Consider the following 23,557-nt stretch of genomic DNA (forward strand, 5'->3'; position numbering starts at 1 on the left):
AGCTGCTTTGGTGGCAGAGTGCAGGCTTATTTGGAGAGCACACCTTGCTCCAGTTCCTGCCCACCCTGCTCACCTCCCAGGAACCAGCTTCTCACCTGCTCGCCTTTGGCGTGGCTGGGGGAGGCATAGGCCTCCGGGTAGTGCTGCCGCTCAAATGGGCACTCGAGCGGCTCGAGGTGGTGCTGGTTGAAGGCGTCCGTGCGGAGGTGCTTTCGGGGTCCACTGCTGCTGCTCTGTGAGTCAATGCTCAGCCGGCAGCTATCCTGGTCACCTGGTACCCCCGGGGCAGGAAGAAAGCTTTTAGCAGACCTATCTACTCATCTCCTAGCCCAAAGCAGAGCACTGACTCCAAGCTGACCCACTGTGGAGGAAGAAAAAAGGCCAGCCACCTGGGTCCAGGAGCCTTGGTCAGCTGAGTGACAGGACAAGTGACAGTCACATGCAGAGCCCCTACAAAGTCGCATGTCATAAGTGGAAGGACTTCTGTCCCCATCAAAGCCTGACCAAACTGCCCTCATGCACCCCCAACTGCCATCCTGTCCCCCAGCACTCACTGTCATCCATTTTCCTCTTGTCACCACCAGGCTGAGCGATGCCTAGGAGCCCATTGATGGAGTAGGTGGAGCCCAGGGAATCCGACTGGGGTGACTCCGGGGGAGTTACAGCCGAGCTGGGGACTGGAGTGCAGGGAGAGGGAGAGGGTCAGGGGGTAGAAGTGACACCCCTCACAGTCCCTGCTGCCGCTGTGGAGGCGGCAGCAAACCGAGCCATGGACTAAGTCCTGGAGGGGCTCAGGTCCTTCCTCCAGGGAGCCTGCTGGCGGGAGGGGTTCTTGGCCTCAGAGCTGTCTCAAGTGTTTGCATCTCTCCATAGTTCAGTGAATCTGCCCTGGGAACAGGCCAGGCTTTGTTGCAATGGCACAGCTCAGTCCACACACTGGTTTGTGAGTAGTATTGTGCACAGCTGTGTCTGTGTGGGTGTGTCTGTGTGTGCTCTATGTATATGTGGGTATGCCAAAGGGGAGGTGTACAGGGGGATGTGTGTGCATCCAGGTCCCTCAGCACTCACTCAGTGTGTGTCCGGGGCTCAGGGACTTGGTGGCCACGCAGCTGTCCATAGGGAGGTTGAATGGTTGCTGCACTTTGGTCCGGATGATTCTGTGATGAAGAGAAGAAAGGCCATGAGAGAGAAGGGGAAAGAGAACGCATGGCTGCCCCAGACCCAGTAGCCTTTTTAACACCCCTCTTGGGTATCTCAAAGGCACCCGAAACTCAACTGTCCACTGTTGAGCCTGTGACCTTACTCTGCAGGCCTGTCCTCCCCAGTTGTTCGCATTTCATGATTGGTACCATCAGTCACTCAAGGCCAAAGTACAGATGGGGCTTAACATCTGCCTCCTCGACTTTCCTATCAAACCCATCATCGAGTTCTGTGGTTTGACCTTGTGAACCTCGTCAATGCTGACCCCTCTCTGCATCTCTCCATCAGCACCTTAGTGCATGCCATCACCAGCCTTCCAGGGTCACTCACTGGCCCACCCCCATCCCCTCTTGACCCTTTCTAAATGATTCTCCCTACTGCAGTCAGAGTGGACTTTCTGAAATGCAAGTTGGCCAGCTGCTTAAGATCTGCCAAGAGCTTCCCACTGCTTTATGGCCAAAGGCAAGAAGTATAACGCAGCCCCAGCCTCTGAAAGTCCACCTCCACTGACATCTTCAATTTCAGCCTGCCTCATGCTCCCCTGCTCTTTACTGGTTTTTTTTTCCTTCCTTCCTTCCTTCCTTCCTTCCTTCCTTCCTTCCTTCCTTCCTTCCTTCCTTCTTTCCTTCCTTCCTTCCCTCCTTCCTTCTTTCCCTCCCTCCCTCTCCCTCCCTCCCTTCCTCCTTCCTTTCTTTCTTTCCTTCTCTCTCTTTCCTTCTTTCTTTCTTTCTTTTTCTTTCTTTCTTTCTCTCTCTCTCTTTCTTTCTTTCTTTCTTTCTTTCTTTCTTTTTCTTTCTTTCTTCTTTCTCTTTCTTCCTTTCTTCTTTTCTCCTTCCTTCCTTTCTTCCCTTCCTTTTCTTTTCTTTTCTCTTTTTTCTTTCTCTTTCTTCACTCTTGTCACCCAGGCTGGAGTGTAGTGGCGTGGTCTCAGCTCACCACAACCTCTGCCTCCCAGGTTCAAGTGATTCTCCTGCCTTAGCCTACCAAGTAGCTGGGATTACAGGTGCCTGCCACCACGCCCAGCTAATTTTTGTATTTTTAGTAGAGATGGGGTTTCACCCTGCTGGCCAGGCTGGTCTCGAACTCCTGACCTCAGGTGATTCACGCCTTGGCCTCCCAAAGTGCTGGGATTATAGGCGTGAATCACTGTACCCAGACTATCTACTGGTTTTCTTTTGATCCTATTAGCCACAGGGCCTTTGCTGTGCTGTCTGAGCTCTTTTCACCTACTTCTCTTATTCACTGTTTCTTACTCAGGGGAAGACTTTCCTGATCTTCATAAACAAAATAATCCTATGCTAGCTTGCATACCCTCATGTTCCTTTTCCTAGCAGGACTTAGAACTGCATTTTTACAATATTGGGTAGATACTTGATTAATATCTGTGTTCACATTAGACTGTAAGCTCCACAAAGATGGATTTTGTGTGTCCCTAGGGCTTAGCACAAAATGAATGAGTAAATTACATGTGAATCAATTAATGAAAAGTAAGTGAGTAAGTAAATGGTTGTTTGAGGTAGTGAGTGAATCATTGAAGGAATAAACAAATGAGTGAATGCTTTAATGCAGGCAGGGTTAGGGGTCTAGTGGCTTAGAAAAGGATCCATTCAAGACAATTCTTTTATTGAATGAAAGAGGATGTGGTGTTTGAGGAAGGAAACTGTGCATAGCACACTGGCTGGGGACAAGGCAGTGGGTGCTTCATAGCATGAGGCAAGGAAAGAGACAGGTAGGTGTGGTACCTGCCCCGAGCCTGGTGTGCTCCCTGCCTGATTCTTCAGTATCAGGCCCCTTCCCAGCCTCTGCTCCACCTAAGCCAGGCTCTTGTGGTCTCTTTCCTGATTTCCCCAAAGCCCAGGGACCCCAGCCTGACACCAGATGCTGCTTTCTCTCTCACCTGTTAATGGAGCTGACACTGGGCACAGTGTCATTGTCACAGACGCCCTCAGCCAGGAGCCGGTCTCGGATCTCCCAGGCAAACATGGTAGGGTTCTGACGTTTGTAGTCCCCAATCTTTTCCACCACCTTGGGAGTGGCCACCTTGGGCTTGGAGCCGCCTATCACTCCAGGCCGGATGCTCCCAGTCTCGTAGTACCTACTCCAATAGAGAACCCCGAAGAATTACCCAATAAGCAGGTGAAGTCTTTAGACAGGGACTTAGCTAGAGCCTCCCTCCTCTCTGAAGCTTCTGGGGAGGGGTATGAGACTGAAACGTGCCCCCAAGGCTGGCCTCAAATGCTTGATGTGCATGGAACTATCTGTTTCCCTGCATGCTACTGCCAAACCAGCACCATGTGCTAAAGGCCTGACCCTGGCTGCTCTCTCTCCCTTCCCTCTGGCCAGTCTCTTGTGTCCTAGCACCTGCAACAGCCATCATATGGGTCACAAAAGATTTCCTTTCTAAGAAAGGAAATCTTGGTGTGCATGATGTGTGAATGACAGGGGCACAGTACAGTTTTCTCTATCCAGCTTCTCTTGACTAAAACATGACTGACTGTTTGTTTGTTTGTTTGTTTGTTTGTTTTTGTTTTATTTTTTTGAGACAATGTTTCACTCTGTCACCCAGGCTGAAGTGCAATGGCACAATCTTGGCTCACTGCAAACTCCACCTCCTGGGTTCAAGCAATTCTCCTGCCTCGACCCCCTGAGTAGCTGGGATTACAGGTGCCTGCCATCACACCCAGCTAATTTTTATAATTTTAGTAGGGACAGGTTTTACTGAGTTGACCAGGCTGGTCTTGAACTCCTAACCTCAAGTGATCTGCCTGCCTCGGCCTCCCAAAGTGATGGGATTACAGGCATGAGCCACAGCGTCCAGCCAATGACTATTTTCTTTGGCCACCTAGGAAGCTAGCTGAGGTCACTGCTCTATCTTGCTGGTTCACCTTCGCTCCCTGCCTGTCCAAACCTGAGCCATACCCCTCACCCCGCTGGTCGCTGATTTTCTATCAGGTTTTAGCAGGTTCAAGTTGAAGCTACTCCTCATGGACTCTGGAATCCTGACCTTGCTTGGATCCCCAGCCAGGTCTGGCTTGTTAAGCTGAGCCTCCTCTTCCAGGGTGTCCACCCTTTCCCTCCCTCTACCCTCCAACTAGTTGGTTTGGCAGATCATTGGCCTGGGTCAGGATATCTTCTCCTCCTCTCCTTGTTGTAGAAACTCTCTGGTCTCATCTGCTTGAAAAAGAATCTGGCTCTTTAAAACTGCATTCATCTGTTACTTCCATCCAGGGCTCATCCCTGTGGGACACCACAGTCCTTCACAGAAGTCCCCTCTTCCAGACCCAGCAAAGGATCACACCTTCCCTTATTTCAGGTGGGGAGCCAGGGCTTTTCACAGTTCAAAGAACAGTCGAGGCCCCTTTCCCTTGCCCAGCCAGGGCTCCTCCTAAACCCACATAAGGGTCAGAGCAGGGGGACAGGCACACGTACACAGAGCTGACTGAAAGCTCTGACACAGAGATGTTTCTGGGGGAAGTGGCTTTGCAGACTGGAATCTGTGGCTGCGTCAGCTCAGAAGCAGGCCTTTGCTGCTCCTGGTCTCTCCTGAACCTTTGGGTCAGTGGTTCTCAACCCTGGCTGCAGAGAATTAGAGTCACTTACTAGGCACAGATGGACGAGGGAGTTATATACCAAAACTTGGGCCTATTCCCCTAAAGCTCTGATTTATTTGGTCTCGGCTGGGACATAAACACTATTGCTATTTTTAAAATCAGCTTCCCCAGGTGACTCGAATGTGCTGCCAGGGCTATGAAGCACTGATCTGGGGTCTTGGGGGATTATGGTTTGAGAAGCACAAACTCACATGATTCTCTTTTAGGGGTTAGACCTTGGGAGCTCATCTGACCATGTGTCCCCTCCCTAGTGGCTCAATTTCCCTAGGTCTCAGTAGGAGGAGGACCTTTGGGGAAGATTCTCCTGCCTCAGGAGGAGAGAAGCCTCTAGCGAATGAGACATGGAGCTGAGGAGAAGGGAGAGGGAGAACCTAAGAGAAGAGTAAGTGGACAAAGAAAGAAGGAAGGGCAAGAAAATAGTAGGAAAGTAGTGGCTGTGCAGAGGTCCAGAAGGACCACCATAACTGTTCAGGTCTCAGGATCAAAGCTGGACATTGGGAGAAATTCCCCATTCCCTGGGGGGACAGATGGGCTTGCTGTCTTGAGATCAGCTGGAGAAGTCAAGGTCTGCAGGGAGGGCAATCTGGGGTGAATTTCGTGCTTACCTGCCCAGGATCTTGCTGACACAGCCATGGCTGACACGGAGCTGGCGAGAGATGTCACAGGGCCTCACGCCCTGGTGGGCCAGGTCTACAATGCGCTGGCGGACCACTTCCGGCAGAGGTCTGCCATTCACAAAGGCCCCTCCCAGCTGGTTCAGCCCGCCATGGCCTAAGGAGACAATATTCCCAGGGACAGTTGTCAAGGCCAGTCAGGAGTTTGGGTGAGCATTAGCTATGAGTGCAGGTGCAGGTGTGTGTGTGTGTGTGTGTGTGTGTGTGTGTGATTGTGACCATGAAATCCCACGGCCAGGCCCTGTGGGTCCCTCTGGACCCCCACCCCAGTTCTTGCCCCCAGGATGCTGGCACAAATGGTATGTGATGCTCATCCCCCACCATGGGATGGTGTCACAGGAGCACATTGCACTTGGGGACTCTTCCAGCAGACTCAGTCTTTTAATCCAAATTACAACAATCACTCTTTCTTCCCTCTTTCTGAAAAGTGTGTAAGGAGTTGAGGATATGGGGTCTTATCACTCCAGTACTGAGCCATTTGACCTTGGGGAAAACTCCTTTTCTTCTCAGAGTCTCCTTTCCTTTTGTAAAATGAAGCACAGGTGATTTTCACATTTACCTTCTCCTCATAGAACCAAATTTTAAAACACTACCCCATTGAGAAAAACAAATACAAAAGAACAAAAGCAGAACCTCTCTGATAGAGCTTGGGCAGAGAAGACCGAAGCTCTGTCTGTGGAATCCTGGCCTGAATGACCCTGAAGGTTCCTTCTTTCTCTAACAGGCCAGAGCACCAGGAACCTGGTAGAGGGTCTTCACAGGCACAGATAGCACTGGGTTTCATGACGGACATGGGGGCTACAGGCCATTGTGGGAATCTGTCCGCATCATGGATATGTGTGCACATTCCCTTAGCTGCTTTCCTGACTTAGCCCCTGCTCTTTGGCCTCAGCCTGTGCTTCATTCTGAGTCCATCCATCCTGGCAAATCCATATATACTGAGTGCCTACTATGTGCCAGGCACTGTACAGGGCCCTGAAGATGCCAAGGTGAATAAGGCAGACATGATCTCTGCTCTTCCCTCATGGGGTTTATCACAGTGAGGTCCCAGACCAGCAAACAGCCAGTTAACATGCTTTGTGACCACTTTTGGGACTGGTGACATGCAGAGAGTTATGGGAACCACTGAAGGGGAAATTGATTTGGCTCAAGGAAACACAGAAGGGTTCCCGAGGGGGTCTAAACTGAGACTGAAGATAAACAGGTACTAGCCAAGTGAGGGAGAGAGGGGAGAAAATGGTTCCAGGCCATGGGAACAGAATGTGCAAAGGCTCAGAGGCAAGAGGATACTTGTCTGTTAGATTTTCCAACATATTCAACTCTATCATCCCTAGAATCATATTGGGCTAATTTCAGGGCTGAGATTTCCATTTTTGTCATGAGGAGACTGGGGTTCAGAGAGTTTTAGTGATCTGATTTATATGACTTGTCTAACTCAGCTTATATGAGGAGGAGCTGGGATCCAATCAGAATTTAAGGCTTAGATCAGGGCTGCTCCTTGAGGGGAGCAAAGCTGCCCTGGACGCTTGGCATTGGCTCTGCTGTTTTGTGCTGAACATGCCAAGGTCTTTTCACAGCAGGGGCAGGATTTGGTGATATGGCTGGGAGGGTAGAGCCCTGGGGGTTGGGAGTCAGGGAGCGGGCAAGTGAGAAGGAAGAGCCAACCCCAAGCTTCTGTGTAAACCACTTAAAGACTATTTATGGCAGAGGGTGGGAAGTGCCTTTGCTGGGCACACAGTGCCCATTATCACCCACTGACTTAGCACATTGAGAACTGCCTTGCAATGTCTCCTCAGGGGCCTGAGCTGTCTTCAGCAGAACACTCAATTTCCCTTTAATGAAAGGGTTGAGGGTGTTCTAAGCCTTTTCTGCCCTGGGCAGTAAGTCATGAGGAGAAGCCCTCTGGCCAAACACCTAGCAGGAAGGATGCAATGATCCATCCTCCTAGTGGAGGCAACGGGTGAGCTTGGGCACAGCTTTCACCTATGCCCCTCCAGGCAAGTTTTTCTAGTGAATGCTTTTCCACTAGGGCTGGAAGAGTGCTTGGAAGGGCTTCAGGAGAGCCCACATGGTGGTCAGAGGGGCCTTTGCCCACTGCTAAGCCCATTCCTCTGGTCCTCTCTGGCTAGAGTGCCATTTGTGAATTGCTGTAGCCATTTGCCCCTCACTGCATCATTGTTGCCTTCCAGCTCTTTTGGGTCCTGATACTGAACACAAGAGGGCACCAGACAGCCATCCAAACAGACAAGATCTTCAGCAGTCCTGCTTTGTCCTCATTTTCCAGAACTTTCCCTGCTGTATCCACCCAAACCTATTTGTTTGTTCTGGAACCTCTATATATAGAAGTGAGGTTTCTTACAGATGGGGGGGTTCTTCACCTTTACAAATGTGAAGCAGGTTTTAAAAGCCAATTTGGGGTTGCATGAATTGGATATTATGTTTTTTATAAAAAGTTAACTATACTGTAAGCTGAATGACCCATTGCCTTTAATTATCCTGAAGGACTGATTGGCATCCTTAGAAACCCAAACCCTCAGGAAGCCCCTTGAGAAGTCATTTACCGTTATCAGCCAGCATCGTAGTGCTGGGAAAGATGTATTCACATTTCTGGCCCCTAAAGTGTGAAGTCTCTGGTGCTTTATTTTATTTGACTGGCTTCTGAATGACTTTGTGTTACTGTAGAAAGACCCTTGGGCCTGAGTCCTTCCTTGACTCTGCCTGTTCCAGTCTTATGATTTGAGAAAGTAGGGTTTTTTTTCTTCAACTTTAGTGTTTTTATCCATTGACTGGAGCTTAATAAAATGTATGCCTGCTGCTAACTTAAACTATTATAAGAAGATAGGGGGATCAGGACGGAGAAGTGTTTATTCAGATAAACAAATCTTGTTATAAATATAAAATTTTTCTAATTTTCAATATTCCCATGATTGAATGTTATGACCCAAGCTTGGCCCTAGACCTAGGGAGTGTTTCCTCAAACTTCAGTGTGCATCAGAATCACTGGAGGTTATTAAAACCGCCAGTGGGGGTTATTAAAATACAGAATACTGAACAAAGTGCCCTGAGTTTCTGAATCAGCAGGTCTGGGACTGAACCAAGAATTTATGTTTCTAAGAAATTTCTACATAGTGTTAATGTTGCAAGGCCAGGGTCACACTTTGAAAACCACCAGTTTAGGCCAGGTGATGACTGGTAAATTAAACATAAGAGAATAAGTCTTCGTACTCCTCCAACCTTCTTCTAAGAATAATAATGATGGTTTGTATATTACAGTTTCCATTTCTTTTCAACTCAAGACATTGACCAAGTGCCTATCATGACTCAGGTTCAAAGCAGTGGGAATACAACCTTGAATAAGACAAGAATCCTGGCCTTCAAGAAACTTAGAACCTTTTGGACAATATGATAAGATACATTGGGAATCATCATGTTAAGGGTGACTTTTCTTGAAAGATATAAGTCCCGACGCTTAGGGAGCTTGTAAGTGGTTAGAGGTAAGTTGCAAGGAAGAATAACTAGGAGGTAACTAGGTGAAGAATTTTCCACAGGGAGAAAAAAATCCATGCATAAAGTCTTGGTGCTTTGAAGAAATTGAAAGACATTTACTGTGGCTGTAGGACAGGCAAGAAAGAGAATTTGAAAGAGCCTCCTGGCTGCAGATGGAGATGGCCTCTATGGTTTGAGGTTTTGAGCTGACTCCCTGTAATGGAAGGACTTTTGTCTTTCCTGTGTCCGGTGTGGGGGAGTGGACTCTTCTGGGTGAGTCACCACCAAACGCCCAGAGGTGGGTGCAGGCTTCCTTCCTGCACTGGGGTGGGGAAAGATTGGTGCCCACTGTGCTGACCACCTTTTTATGCTGCTGCTGATAGGATGGGCTTTGAGGCCGGAAGCCAAAACTGAGTAGGAGCCTCCTGGAAGGGCGGGAAGTGGGATAAAGGGGGAAGGTATGACCCAGGAAGAGGTTTGAAGCCTCATAAGCAAAGGCTCTTTGCGTGTTTGGAGGATTGTGAGTGGGGCGGCGGGGTGGGTATGGGGGAGGAAGGCAAGACTGCTTGGCCGGATGCAAGCAGGTTCCTGAGTGGAAAGTACTCAGACAGGCAATGCAAGCTTTCCTGGGGCCAGAGAGGGCTTATCTTAACAGCAAAGGGATTGGAGCTCAGTAAAGTTCTAGGTGAAGCTTGCTGTCCAGAAATGTATCCTTTTGGAAAGTGACCATTTGGGGAGGTCTTAGGACTTTGGTAATTTCTTCATCCTTTATAGAGCTTAGTTGGGATGGGAGAAGAAAAGGAGAGACACTCATTGATCAAAATTGTTGTTACATGCACCAATATCTAAACCCTTAAGATGTGGAAATGCTTTTTCCATGTCTCTATAGTCCTTTGCACAAATTCCTATCATCACACTGAACACATGGAGCAGTAACTTTCTCTATTTAGGTTTCTTTATGAATTACTCAAAGGCAGGTGCCCTGTCTTTGTCTAGCATAGTTAGTGTTTTAGTATATACAAGGGGTAATGGTTTACATTGGTATGGTTTTTGCACGGATTCCCACAACTCTGCATGCTGGGACCCCCAAATCCCATGCTTCGCTACTTTTCCTTTTATCCTTTTGCTTTGTCTTTTGCCGCTCTGCCCAGTCTTAAAGTGGCAATGGCTCAACGTGTTGCTCTGCAAAAATTTCCTTTTAACTACCTGGGGTTTTTTGCTTTAGTCCCAAAGAGTGTCAAGGTGGTAGTTGAGCCTTGGCAGGGCTCTTGCGAGAGGCATAGTGGCTGCTTTGGGTGCCCTTCAAATCATTCCATACCTACTCCCCTTCCACAAAGGAAAGGCCTTGCCCATGCGAATCGGTCCCTGGTGTTCTCAGCTTGGTGGTGTTCCCTTCTCCAGAATGCTCACTTGCAGGTCTGTGATCTGCATGTGCCACCTCCCAGCTAATCCTCTTGGCTTGGTGCCTTTCCGGAGTAAAGACCAGGGCCTGTGCCTCCAACTGCTCCTGAAGAAAGTGTCCCAGGTCCATGGAATCCCAGTGTCCAAAGTCTGCACACCAGATCACGCCAGTATCCATGAGGTGATGGCTTACCTGGACATATGAGACCCTTGGACTGGGTAAAAGGGGCTGCATGCTGGAAAGCAGCACCCTGCATCTGCTATTACTCTCCAACTTGCTGCATGACCCTTGGTATCTCTGTGCCTTACACTTGTCTTCCTAAGGGAAACTGGAGCAGAAAGACAGCTGCTGGGCAAAGCCGCTGCTTGTGTTTCTCATTGATCTCTCACCCTTCTACCTTTTCTGGAACGCTACTCCATCAATGATCCTCCCATTAAAAATGTTATTTGCCTCTTCTTTTCTACCAGGTCCTTCCCCTAAAGCTACAAATGGAATTAAATTAATCCATGTTGTCTCTTCAGTCCCTGATCTCAAAATAAATCAAACACACAAAAAATTCTTCCCTTGACCATGATGCTCTTCTTTCCTATTGTTTTCAACTAACTTTCTCTAAAAGCAGTCAACTTGCAGCCCATTCTTCCCTTCACATTCAGTGCTCAGCCCGCTCTGTGCCTCCTGTTTAGCATGCGCTTGGTGATGAGTGGCCGTGGAGGGATGGTGAGTGGGTGGAGGGTGCCATGCGCTCCCTCTTGAAGGGGTTTTTGTGACAATGCCATCTCCTAATTCCTTATACCTTCATTTTGCTTTAATGGGGTTCTCTTCCCTCATTTGCTCCATGACCTCTGTTTTTTCCCTTCAGGCTTCTGTCAGTTCTCAGTGCTTCTCTCCCTCTGCATGGCTATCCTTGGTGATCCCACACCTAGGATGGCGGGTACCTAGTACCCACCTCCTGATGGCATTGTGGGCATCCCCAACTTTACGTGGGTAACCCCAGTCAGGTCTCCCCCCAACTTTGGTTGTCAGTTTTTATTGGCGATCTCTTCTTGGTGATAAGGAGGCTCCTCCTGTAGTGTTGTCTTGGTTGATAACACCACCAGCTGCCATGCAAGCTCAGGGCATGCCCCTTCCACTCAGCCTCATGCCACCTGCCACCACACTCTCTGCGCTGCACCATCATTGGCCTTCTGCATGACCTTGGAAGTAACAGTGTGTCCCCAGGCTTGGGTTGCCTGCAAATGCTGTTCCCTCCTCCTGGAGCTCTTGTCTCCCCCTTTATCTAGTTAACTACTGCTCATCCTCTATGTGTGGGCACTGAGTCACTTCCTCGGTGGCTTTGCTTTATCCTACAGAGTAGGTTCAGGCCTCCGTTTGGATGTTCTCATACATGCTTTACCTTTCTTGAATGACAGTCATCAAAATGCAGCATCAAATATAACTGCTATTTGGAATCTGGTTGAAAATCAGAGAAAGAAAAAGTCTCATCGTCAAGGGAGGAATTTCAGGGGAACTGCTGAGGTGTGTTAGGTAAATTTAATTGCATCTGTAGGTCCAAATTTTAATTTTACATTTTTTGCATATATATATGAATAATGACTGTCTTCTCTCACCAGATTGAAAGCTCCATGAGGGCAAGACTTCTTTCATTTTGATTTTTATTAAATTATATTAGGCATTCAATAAACATAGGTCACATGAATGAACTAGTAGCCTTTAGCGTTTTCCATTCGCCCATACGGAATACCCCCAAGACAACTTTTTATCTCCTAAATATTTACCTAACCAATACCTTCCTATCTGTCCCCAGCATTCAAACATCCATTTATTCAGTTATTCATTCAACATACAGTTTATATGCCTACTGTGTAGCAAGCATTTTAATAGGACTGATTATACAGAATTGATTTCTACCTTTATGGATCTTCCAGTCTAGGGAGAGGTGAGCTGAAGGTGGGTATGTATTTAAAAAGTAAGTGCACAAATAAATGTATAATTACTACTTGGGGTAAGTGCTAAGAAGAACACAAAGGGTGCCATGATAAAAAAATGATGGGGTGAGGGTGCAAGAGAGAATTAGTTCAAGCTGTTTAGGAAGATGTCTCTAAATGACATGAGTGGAAGGCGAGTAGGAGTTAACTACTCACTTGGACTCATTGGTCTCCACGTCCAACCTTGCTCAAGTGACCCTTTGCTACCCAGCCGGGGAGCAACACATCTAAACCCTAGTCTGGCCACATCACTCCCATATTTAAGAGTTCTTGCAAGGCATGACATCATTTTCTTCATGGCAAACTCCAAGCTACTAAATCTTGCAGATGATGCCCACCATTGTCTTCTGCAATGACTTATTATTCTTGAGCCTGACCCTGACTAGTGCTCAAGCCTCATTTCTTTTTTTTTTTTTTTTGAGACAGAGTTTCGCTCTTGTTACCCAGGCTGGAGTGCAATGGCGCGATCTCGGCTCACCGCAACCTCTGCCTCCTGGGTTCAGGCAATTCTCCTGCCTCAGTCTCCCGAGTAGCTGGGATTACAGGCACACGCCACCATGCCCAGCTAATTTTTGTATTTTTAGTAGAGACAGGGTTTCACCATGTTGACCAGGATGGTCTCGATCTCTTGATCTTGTGATCCACCCACCTCGGCCTCCCAAAGTGCTGGGATTACAGGCTTGAGCCACTGCGCCCGGCCCAAGCCTCATTTCTTACCTGTCTGAGCCTTGAACCCGATGCTCTAACAACACAGAATTGCTTGCTCTTCTTTCACCGCATCTGAATCCTCTCCTGGGTCCTTGCTTGTATCCTCCATGCCTGAAGTGCCTTTCCTCACATTCTCCTGATTGATTTCTACTCATGCCCAGGGAGTTAGTTCAGGAAGCTCCCTCCTATAGAAAGTCTTCCCTGGCTTTCCCTGCCTGTTCTCTTTGGTCCTTTCTTTTAAATAAGCTATGCCATAATCTCATTAAGCAGAATATAAGTATCTGTTTACTGACTGGGTCCTTCTGCATAGATTGTTTGCCCCTTAGAGGATGACACTGTTTCTTTATCTCTGAAACCCTAATATCTGGTGTAATGCTTGGTGTGGTGCACAGCTGGTACCCAATAAATGATGACTGAGTTGGTTATTGAAAGTGAAGAAGAAAGGAAAGAAGGGAGGGAGGGAAGGAAGGAAGGAAGGGAGGGAGGGAGGGAGGGAGGGAGGGAGGGAGGGAGGGAGGGAGGGAGGGAGGGAGGGAGGGAGGGAGGGAAAAGAGAGGGATAGAGGGAGGGAGGGAAAAGAGAGGGATAGAGGGAGGGAGGGAGGAAGGGGAGGCAGATCAACAAGTTTAGTGAAGCCCACACTTTCTTTGCCTTAAACAGAATTCTGTTTTCCACAGACACACACTCATAGAAATGAGTTATTTAAAGAGGATAGTCTAGAGTCCAAAAAAAAAAAAAAAAGAGGTTTTCCTGGCTTCTGAAGGAGTCAGGATATGAATGCAGAGGTCTTCCTGTTGGCTTGTATATCAGACCTTCAATGTTAACATTAACTGTGTGAGCACTTGCCAAGTTCACACTGTTATGAGCAGCTTTATGGTTGAATGTGGCAGTGTGTTCTGCAGGAATCCTCTGTGAAATTAGTGCTACTCCTGTCATTTTACACCACTAAGGAAACTGTCACTGACTCTAGTCTTCGGATTCTGAGCCAAGAAGCCTTTTTCTTCTAACCTTGGCCATAGAGACTCTACGGAGGATGATGGCAGATGATCTACACGGACTCCTCCCTCACTGGGTTAATAGCTCTGTTGGGAAGATTTCAACATGCATCAAGAAAAAACCATGAGAGACACCTCAAGCTAGGGAGGCAGAGGGTTAGCAGCAAATGTTACTCCACCTGAGAACTCAGGCATCCTAAACTAAGAGCTCCCATGAGAAGTTTCTGATTCAGGACTGTGTGGGAAGTGCTGCCTATATGTGCCTGCCAGAGCTCAGTCAGTTAAAAAAAAAAAAAAATAGTCTCCAGTTCACATTGCCAAGGAGTTCAGTACTGTGTTCAAGGCCAAGGACATGATCAATCCAGTCTTAGAATCTGGTTTCCTCAGATGTCTTCTGGTATCAGCCAGGGCTTGGTCAGAGGACAGAAATCTTCCTAGTATTTCAACAGAGGGGCTTTAATATAGGGAATTGCTGTCCTGGTGTTGGTGGGCTGTAAGAGCACAAAGGAAGCATTGAAATAGCCCAGAGAGAGTAGCTACAGGAAGCAGCCACTGCCTCTCGGGCTGGAGGAAGCAAAGGGAAGAAACTGGAGTTATCAGAACCTACATGCTTAGAGGAAGGGCCTATGGAGCTGGGCCTTGGATCTCTGAAGGGCTGGCACATCCCAGCTGTTGCTGGGAGGCATGTGAGGCTGGCTCTGGGAAAGCTGAGAGCTGGAATCTGATTCAACTACTGCTGCCAAGGTGTTGGCTGACAAGAGCTGCATACAAGAAGAAGAAAGTCCTTCTACTATCTTTTAAAATTCTACTACTTGTCAGGTGGCCCATTTATTAGTCCCTCATAGACACCCAAACTGAGAGGTATCTTTCAAGTCTGTCCTCTTGCCCTGATGAGTGGGTGAGGTTCATATATTCATTTATTTCCATTCCTGGAAGCTGTATGGAGGAGAGAGTCAGACATCCCTGCTTCACCTCTGACTAACTTACGACTTTGGTATGAATGTCAGTCACCTCTTTCTGCCTTTCCTTCTAGATGTGCCAAGTGATCTAAATAACAAGGTGCATGTGTAGCACCTGACATAGGACCTGGGCTTCAGTAGGCCCTCCACAAATGTCAGCCATTACCGTCATCACCAAGACCCACCATTTCCATAACAGGCTCTGCTCCAGGTTCTGGGGACATAAGAGGATGAAGACAGATGGGTCTCTGCCCTTTTAGAGGTTATGGTTTTACAGGAAAGATTTCTTTTGTAACAGTTTTGAGTTAATTAACTTATTTCTTAGCAAATGGCAAACCTCCCCCACCTCTATCTGCCCCTCTTCTTACCTGGATTGATTTCTCTTCTCACTATTCCAAAATTTTTAGTAATGAGAAAAGGGCAGGGTTCTGGGATGCTCAGAGAGACAGGAAATAATCCCAGCTCCTTCTTTCCCTCTCTGGTGCCCATGACTAGGAAATTACTGATTAACTCCCAGCTTGTTATTGTTGTTGTGTTCTGGTCTTTGGGGCTCTGTTTCCCTCTTGGGGTGGCCATGCTTTTTAATGCAGCCCAGGAGGACCCTAAGATGTGAGACCATGAGGACCAACTCTAGCTCCTTGTTGACTACACTCTCACGCTCAGGCAGATATAAGAGTGTCTCCCAGTAGAATATGAAATTTGGCTTCCTTGGATGCTTCTGCCTTACTGAGATCAGCCAGAGGGTGGCTGTGGTGGGAGGACTTAGCACTATTCTTTCATCCCCTGCAGGGAGAGGGAGCTGGGGAGGGACAGGGGAGTTGGACAGAGGATGGATAAAGAGGTCTCCTGTGGTTTAGACTCTATCTGGGGGAGAATCAAACTTCACTGGTATTTCACCAATGTTAGACCTAAAAGAAGAGGAAGGAGGGGAAGAAGGAGGGAGGAAAGGCTATCTTTAGTACCCAGTCCCTCTTCCCCATTACTCAGTGCCTAAGAATAATAATTATGGACAGTATTATGGGAAGTGCTTATTTTTGAGCCAAGTTGAGTACTTTAAATGCATCTTTTCAATTAATTCTCAGAACAACCCTTAGAAGTATGAAGTACATTATTCCCATTTTACAGATGAGAAGATGAGGAGCAGAGACGGCATGTAACAGGTTCAAGGCTCCACCCTTACAACGTGGCATGACAGAGATTCAAGCTGAGAGCTCTTAGATGCCACAATGAATGCTCTGCACTGCTTACTTTTCCCACCCACCTCCAGTGCTACCCCTGGAAGTAGCACTATATTCCAGAAATAGCCAGACCCTTCCTTAAGAGCAAATATATCTTTTCAACACCTACCAAGTAGAGGTGCTTTCCAAAACTCACTTTTAAATTCTCTGCAGGTTTTCATTTTCTTGGGGTCTGATTTTTCCTTTAAAATTTTTCTACAGTCAGAGAGAGCACCAAATTCCTTTATTTCCCTCCCCTCTTGGGTAGTGGCTGGCTGCCCTCCATTCTCGTTGCTTACATCCATCGCTGCCTCCTTTCTTCCCACTCTTTCCCCCTCTGGGTTTGCATCCCTACCCTCAGTGTCTCCCAGTTACCTTGCTTGCTTTTATTTCCCTCCTGATTGCTGCCTCCTTGGTTCTTACCAGCCCTCTGCCCCAGTGCTTTCCTGTCAAAGATGGCAGACTCCTCCAATGCCACCGCTCCCCTACCCATCCGCCTGGAGTCTTCCCTTCTCTCTTCCTCCCCGCTGGCTCCTTTGGCCATCCCCCTTCCCTGCATAATCTTTATTGCTTGCATGACTGCTCAGGTTCTTTATCCCATCTTCCCCTCAAAGGCATTCGCAGCTCTGCTGTTATTCTTGTATTAGCATTGAACCCATTAAAGCTAATTTGTTTGCCCTAATCTCCATTTATTTTTCCCTAGTTGATATTAGATTTCTCTTTCTATTGCTCCAGCATGATTTTCTCTTTGTCTTCCTAATGGTCTACCCCCCTCTCTCTTCCTCTATTAATCTGGTTGGCTTCACTGTGTGGTTTCAAGGCCTTTCTCCGCCTCCCCCAGCCCTTAGATTAACCCTGTCACCTCCCTCCCAGGAAGGGCTTCAGTGTGTGGATTTCTAGGGATGGAGCTGCTTCAAATGTCAATAGGTCTCTAAGCTCCCTAAGAAAAGTACTGCTTGACATGAGGCCCTGCCTTTCCCTGGAGTCAGGCTGGAGGCCTTCGGAGCACAGGGGCCAGAGAACTTGAGTCAAGTGGGACACACAGGGCCTGCTCTGAGCCTGAAGGTCACCAAGTCCAGGGGTTCCCTGGGTAGGGTCGCGTTTGGTGCTGTCTCAGAGATTTCTGGAGGTCTCTTCAAGCTGTCTTAGTTCCTATAAATTATATTAGCAATATATGGTTTATAAAGTAACAGCAGGTGGGCCACTTTCTCCCTCTGAAATCAGGCACTATTTTCCAACCGAGGGACTCACCTCCTTTTTTCCTACAGGAGTGACACTCCCCTCTGTGGATGTGGCTTTGGGTATGGTTAATCCACAACCTGCACTCTGGCCTTCAGAAGCCCAGGGAGACAAGCCTCCCAGAAGCAACATTCCAGAGCCTTCTCTGTACTCCCAGCGACCTCCTCATCCCCTATCCTCTCTCTGAATCTCATTGTCAAGTTCTTCCCCCAGACACCTGGATCCTTGAGGGCAGGTGCAGCTTTTTTCTGGCTGTGCAGGTGTGCTTTGCAGGGGTGAGAGCAGTGCTTTCCTCCTCCCAGCTGCACACTGGAATCACCTGGAGAGTCCAGAAACTTCCCCTCTCAGGTCATTTCAGTCAGAATCTTTTGGCATAGCGTCCCTGAATCTGTAGTTTTAAAAATCTCTGTTGATAGCCTAGAGTTGATATCCACTCTATGGATGCCAACAAACACTTATTGAAAGCATTAATTAATTGATCAAACATGAACTTCTAGTCATGGGCTGCAAATGGAGCTTGCCAGTGCTCCCTGTGGGTTTCCTAGAGGCCATTCTTCCCAGATCCTTCCCACTGAGCTTCCTAGACACTTGCAGATTCCTGGCATCACACACCGGGGCTGTGGAAGGACCCTCTGGGCTTCAGAAGGAAGGTCCAGGCTCTCTGCATTCGGGGAGGGAAGCAGGCAAGGCAGGTATGGATGGCAGCACCTGCTGAACATGCGTTTAGATGCTCAGCGACTATGCAAGTTACTGTGCTACACCCTCAACTCCCCCTGAGGTCAGAGGCCTGTGGCTAGCAATGCTTTTTTTTAAATGGGTTGATATTAAAGCAATTTTCAGTACATTAGATTTCAATTCAGTGAGCACCCACTCTATGTCTAATAATATTCCAGGGTGTATATATGTGGGGAGTTGGTTTCTGAGTAGAAAACAGTCCTTGCCCTTGAGAAACTTACAAGTTAATAGTCCCTGACATGTTATAGTCTTTCATGTTAAAGTTTTTCAACTCATTGGCATGCACTATCTCTTTCAATTCTGTCAAGTAACTCCGTGGAATATCTGTGCAGGTGTGCATATGGGTGTCTTGTGAATGTGTATGAGTGTGTGTGTGCACATATGAGTATGTGTGTGTGGTGGGGATGGGATGGATAGTAAATGTCATAAAGTACTGGTAGGTTCTACAGCTCGAAGTTATAATGCTATAAATGTGAGTTTAGTAGGCACTGATTTAAAAATCACCCAGAGATGGTTAAGGGGGTAAATACAGCTGAGGACAGAACACCATGACAATGGCATGAGAGTAGGGGTGGGTGGAGAGGAGAGGGAGCTGTGGTTGGAATGACTGTAGAGACTGAGAGGCCAGAGGAATAAGACAATCTTGAATATAATGAAGTCACATAAAGACGCCTCCCTCACCCAGAAACTTGAACTAAATGACCTCTGAAGCTTCCTTCCAATGCTGGGATTCTTTGCTTCTGAGATCTTAACTAAGATACAACTTGATGGGCTTGATTTGCTCATGGAGGAAGCATTTGTAAAGGGTGGGTTTCATCCTGAATTAGGGCATGATTAGAGAAAGTGAGAGAGAGAGAGAGACTGTGTGTGTGTGTGTGTGTTGTGTATGTGTGTGTCTGTGTGTGTGAGTTGCAGAGTCCTCAGGGTGCGGGCCAGAAGGAGGGCCTGGCCATCCTGGGGATCATAACAGGTAAGAGCAAATGAAGAGGAACTGCCTTTCTGAGCAGCACACAGGAGCAAAATCTGTGACAAGACCATGCATCTGTTGTTTCCACACCTGCCTACAGTAGGCACCATGGCGAAGATTATCCACTCTAAAGGCTGTCCTCGCTGCTGCAGAAGAAAAGGGGAAGGGACAGAGGCCAACAGACATGGCCTGCAGGCTGCAGTTTCGGGAGAGGAAACAGGAGGTGCTGAGAATTAGGAGGCCTATGTTCTGCCCACTCTGTGATGATGCCAGTCTGTGCCTCAGTTTCTTCATCTGGCCTGACAGAAGCAGATGATCCTTCCAGTCTTAATGTCTACAACTCTGGGACTGCCCTTGGCCAGAGAACAGAGGCCAGAAACCCCCAGAAGCTGATACAGAGAGAGCTCTAGAGGGAGACGTTGAGTAACCTTCCTATGTGATAAAACATGAGAGGTGGCTTGGGTTGCCATGAGATGAGGGAAGGCGGCACACAGTAGGCCCTATAACTGTGGTGACTCGCATGGTGGCAAAATGGGTTGCTGCGGCTCACAGACTATGCAGGTAGATGTGCACGGTGTTTATAGAGTGGCAGAGTTGCAGGGCACCCTTCTGAGAGGATCCTTGACTGGGAAAAGGTGACCTATCTGATGTCACAGACTCACCTTGTGGCGGAACCAAGAAAGAACCTCAGCGTTCTGACCTAAGTCCCCGTCTAAGCCCTTTGGGAGCTTAGTGCCTTCTTGGCTGGGGCCAAGAAGGAAGAAAGTGATGAGGTTTGCAGAACATGTTCTGAAGCAGGCATGCCCTGAAAGATTTTAGGTTTTGTTGTTGTTGTTGTTGTTTGTTTGTTTGTTTGTTTGTTTGTTTTTGAGACAGAGTTTTGCTCTTTCACCCAGGCAGAAGTGAAGTGGCACGATCTCAGCTCACTGCAAACTTTACCCCTGGGTTCAAGCAATTCTCCTGCCTCAGCCTCCTGAGCAGCTGGGATTATAGACACCTGCCACCACACTTGGCTAATTTTTGTATTTTTTTAGTAGAGACAGGGTTTTGTCATGTTGGCCAGGCTGGTCTCAAACTCCTGACCTCAGGTGGTCCACCTGTCTCAGCCTCCCAAAGTGTTAGCGTGAGCCACAGTGCCCGCCTGATTTTAGGTTCTTGAATCAGCTTGTTTGCTTGTCATTTTTGTTTTCTTAAGTGTTTTTTATTTTTTATAGAGATGGGATCTTACTATGATGCCCAGGCTGGTCCTGAACTCCTGGGCTCAAACAATCTTCCAGCCTCCAAAGTGCTGGGATTACAGGCATGAGCCACTATGTGTGGCCTTTTCTAAGTGTTGAACCTGGACTTGAGGTTCTCTGGGGATTCTGGCTTGGGAGGGGAGTCCCCTTCTGTTTTGGAGCAACAGGAAAGGCTCTGGAGGATGGATGCCACCTTCCCCTTCTCTCTCTGTCAGACCCAAATCAGAGCTTCTGCAGCTAGTGTTGCTCAGACCCAAAGGAGCTGAGGGTCAGTTCAGGGCTGTGTGGGGACTGAAACGGACTAAGGACATGCCATACTCAGGTGTTATGAATTGAATAGTCCCCTCCCCTGCCTCCACCCACCACTCTAGTACCTTGGAAACAGTCTTTGCAGATGATCTAATTCAGGTGAGGTCATTAGGATGGGCCTAATTCACTATGATCAAGTCCTTATGAAAAGGGGAGATTTGGATACAGATAAGGTGAGAAAGCCACGTGAATATCAGAGTTACCTTGCCACAAGCCAAGGAATGCCGAAGACTTCTGGCAAACCACCAGGAGCTACGAGAGAGGCACAGAACAGATTCTCCTCCAGCCTCAGAAGAAAACAACGCTTCTGACCCCTTGATTTGACACTTTTGGCCTCCAGAACTGTGAGACAATACATTTCCATTATTTAAGTCCTCCAGTTTGTAGTACTTTGTCACTGCAGACCTAGCAAACCCCTGCACAGATCAACAGAGCTTTAAAGCTTTAGCCATGAATTGGACACAGCAGGCTTGGGCAGCCCCTGGAGGCCGCTCTCCTAGGGTAACTGGCTGCCCCTCCAGTTCCCTCCAAATGACTCTTAAGTATAAGGCAGGTTCAGTCAGTCAAGTAGAGAATAAAATCCTTTCTAGCATCTAACCCTCTTGGTGAACATGTTTCTCTTGACATTACTGTCCTTGCTACTGAGTCATCATCTTCTCCATTTGTGATCCTTCCATCATGCAGCATTTATTTTTTATGAAAGAACATTGGTGCATCAACACAGCAAAGGCCCCACATGCCCTCCAATTACCAGGACTTGCAGGCTTCTCTTTCTTTCAAGAACTTTCTGACCCTGGGTTCAGTCTAAATGCTGGTTATGCACTCACCTGACATCCAAAGGGCCCTTCCACAGTGCTGTCAGGTAAGTGATCCTTACATGTAGTTCAACACACAAGTCAGGTCCTGATTGCATCGGGGTTGGGTTTTCACAACAATAATGTGAAATAGGTGGGGCTGGTGCTTTGCCCATTTTACACATAAAGATGCCATCTTGGAGGGCCAAATGGCCTGTGCACAGCCAGTTAGGGCAGACCTGAGACTGCATTCAAATCTGATCTGCTTCTACCCACAATTGGATGGGAGATCTCTGGAGGAGGGGACACAGTGCAAGGGGAAGGACTGTGCTCCCAGCAGGCAGGCATGAGGGACTCCACATGGGAAAGACCACGGGTGGGTTGTACATCAGTGTTTCCTTCCTTCCTTCCTTCCTTCCTTCCTTCCTTCCTTCCTTCCTTCCTTCCTTCCTTCCTTCCTTCCTTCCTTCCTTCCTTCCTTCCTTTCTTCCTGCCTTCCTGCCTTCCTGCCTTCCTTCCTTCCTTTTTGACAGAGTCTCGCTCTGTCTCCAGACTGGAGTGCAATGGTGAAATCTTGGCTCACTGCAACTTCCGACTCCAGGGTTCAAGCGATTCTCCTGCCTCAGCCTCCCAACTAGATGGGACTATAGGCATGTGCTACCATGCCCAGCTAATTTTTATATTTTTAGTTGAGACAGAGTTTCACCATTTGGCCAGGATGGTCTCCATCGCTTGACCTCATGATCCACCAGCCTTGGCCTCCCAAAGTGCTGGGATTACAGGTGTGAGCCACCATGCCTGGCTGATCAGTGTTTCTTAAATGCTGATCACAAAAGAATCCCTGGGAGCTTGTGAAGGATACAGATTCCAGGGCACCACATTTGCCAACAAAATCCCAGGAGGTTCTGACAGAGACTTGAGAAACACTTCTTTAAAGCCAAGAAAGGAGAAAAAAAGAAAGGAAATAAAGAAGGAGAGGAAAAAAGAAGAAAAGAAAGATCCACATAACGAATATTTGTGAAGCACCTCGTATACGTCTGCTATGTGCTAGATATTGTTTGGAGTTTTATTCCCAGTCTGAAGGAATTACAGGAATCTTGTAATCTTTTATCCTCACAGATGCTCTTACCCTAAATCTGACCAATCGCCCTGCCAAGTCGACACCAAGCATCCACCAGGAAGGTCGCTTGTTGGTTCAGAATTACCCAGGCTTGACAGTGTTTGTTACTCCTGTGGCCACTGCTGTTCAACCTGGCTATCTGGCCTTCAAGCATAGGCTTCTGTGCCTGCAAGATGCCCCTAGGACCAGGCAGCTATCCCAGTGGGGCAGCTCAGGCCTCAATGGATGCATCAGGTTTGCTAAAAGATGGCATTTCTTGTTTCCTCTGTTCCCTAGATGCCAATTACTATAAAGAAAATAGAAAAGTAATTATAGCAATATCATGGGAAAGGATCACGTGTGCTTCATGTTGGAAAAACTTCATATACAAGACTCAAATATCCAAGTTGAGTCAACCAAGTAAACAATAACAAATGTTATTGGAGAATTAGGTGAAAACCAGCAGCCCAGACATTCATGGAGCCCTCAGTTCTCATGTAGGATTTTGCGTAAGGTGCTGGAGATAGAGATATGAAAGCGTTCTTGTTCTTGTCTAGCTCAGAGGCAGGATGTCACCGTAAGAAGCTTAAAGACATTTGTTGGAACAGGTACTGAGTGCCCAAGGAGTGGAGCAGAGCAGGTGCAGTGGGAAGTCAGACAGGATGGTCACTAAAGATGGAAGATGTCTAAAAAGGTCCCTGGAAGAAGGTGGAGCTTGACTGAGGCTTTGTCAAGGGTGTGGGAGTGGGAAGGGTGTTCCAGGCAGCTGCACTGAATGGCCTGAGACACAGAGGTGAGAATGTACATGATGTATTTTGGAAACAATGACTAGTTGCCTGGAACATGGGTTTGCATAGGGAAATAGTGGGAAATAGGGCCACGGAGGTTGGAGAAAGTCTTCTCAGCTTGTACATCAGCAGTTTGCCTGAAAATGCTTGT

General features: G+C 47.7%; 1 protein-coding gene across 3 annotated transcripts in view; it reads right to left on the reverse strand.

Annotated features, from left to right (window-relative positions):
* The window catches only part of PAX8 (paired box 8), a 59,947-nt gene that overhangs the window by 22,391 nt on the left and 13,999 nt on the right, over positions 1-23,557 (reverse strand). For all 3 annotated transcript variants that reach the window (XM_035272008.3, XM_054244744.2, XM_035272007.3), the window contains exons 3-7: positions 5,417-5,582; positions 3,098-3,295; positions 1,069-1,157; positions 555-677; positions 96-271 (exon numbers count right to left, since the gene is read on the reverse strand). In XM_035272008.3, coding sequence (XP_035127899.1) covers positions 96-271; positions 555-677; positions 1,069-1,157; positions 3,098-3,295; positions 5,417-5,582 — 752 coding nt within the window. The remainder of the gene's footprint in view (positions 1-95; positions 272-554; positions 678-1,068; positions 1,158-3,097; positions 3,296-5,416; positions 5,583-23,557) is intronic.

Source organism: Callithrix jacchus, chromosome 14 (genome assembly GCF_049354715.1).
Source record: "Callithrix jacchus isolate 240 chromosome 14, calJac240_pri, whole genome shotgun sequence".
Taxonomy (NCBI): domain Eukaryota; kingdom Metazoa; phylum Chordata; class Mammalia; order Primates; family Cebidae; genus Callithrix; species Callithrix jacchus.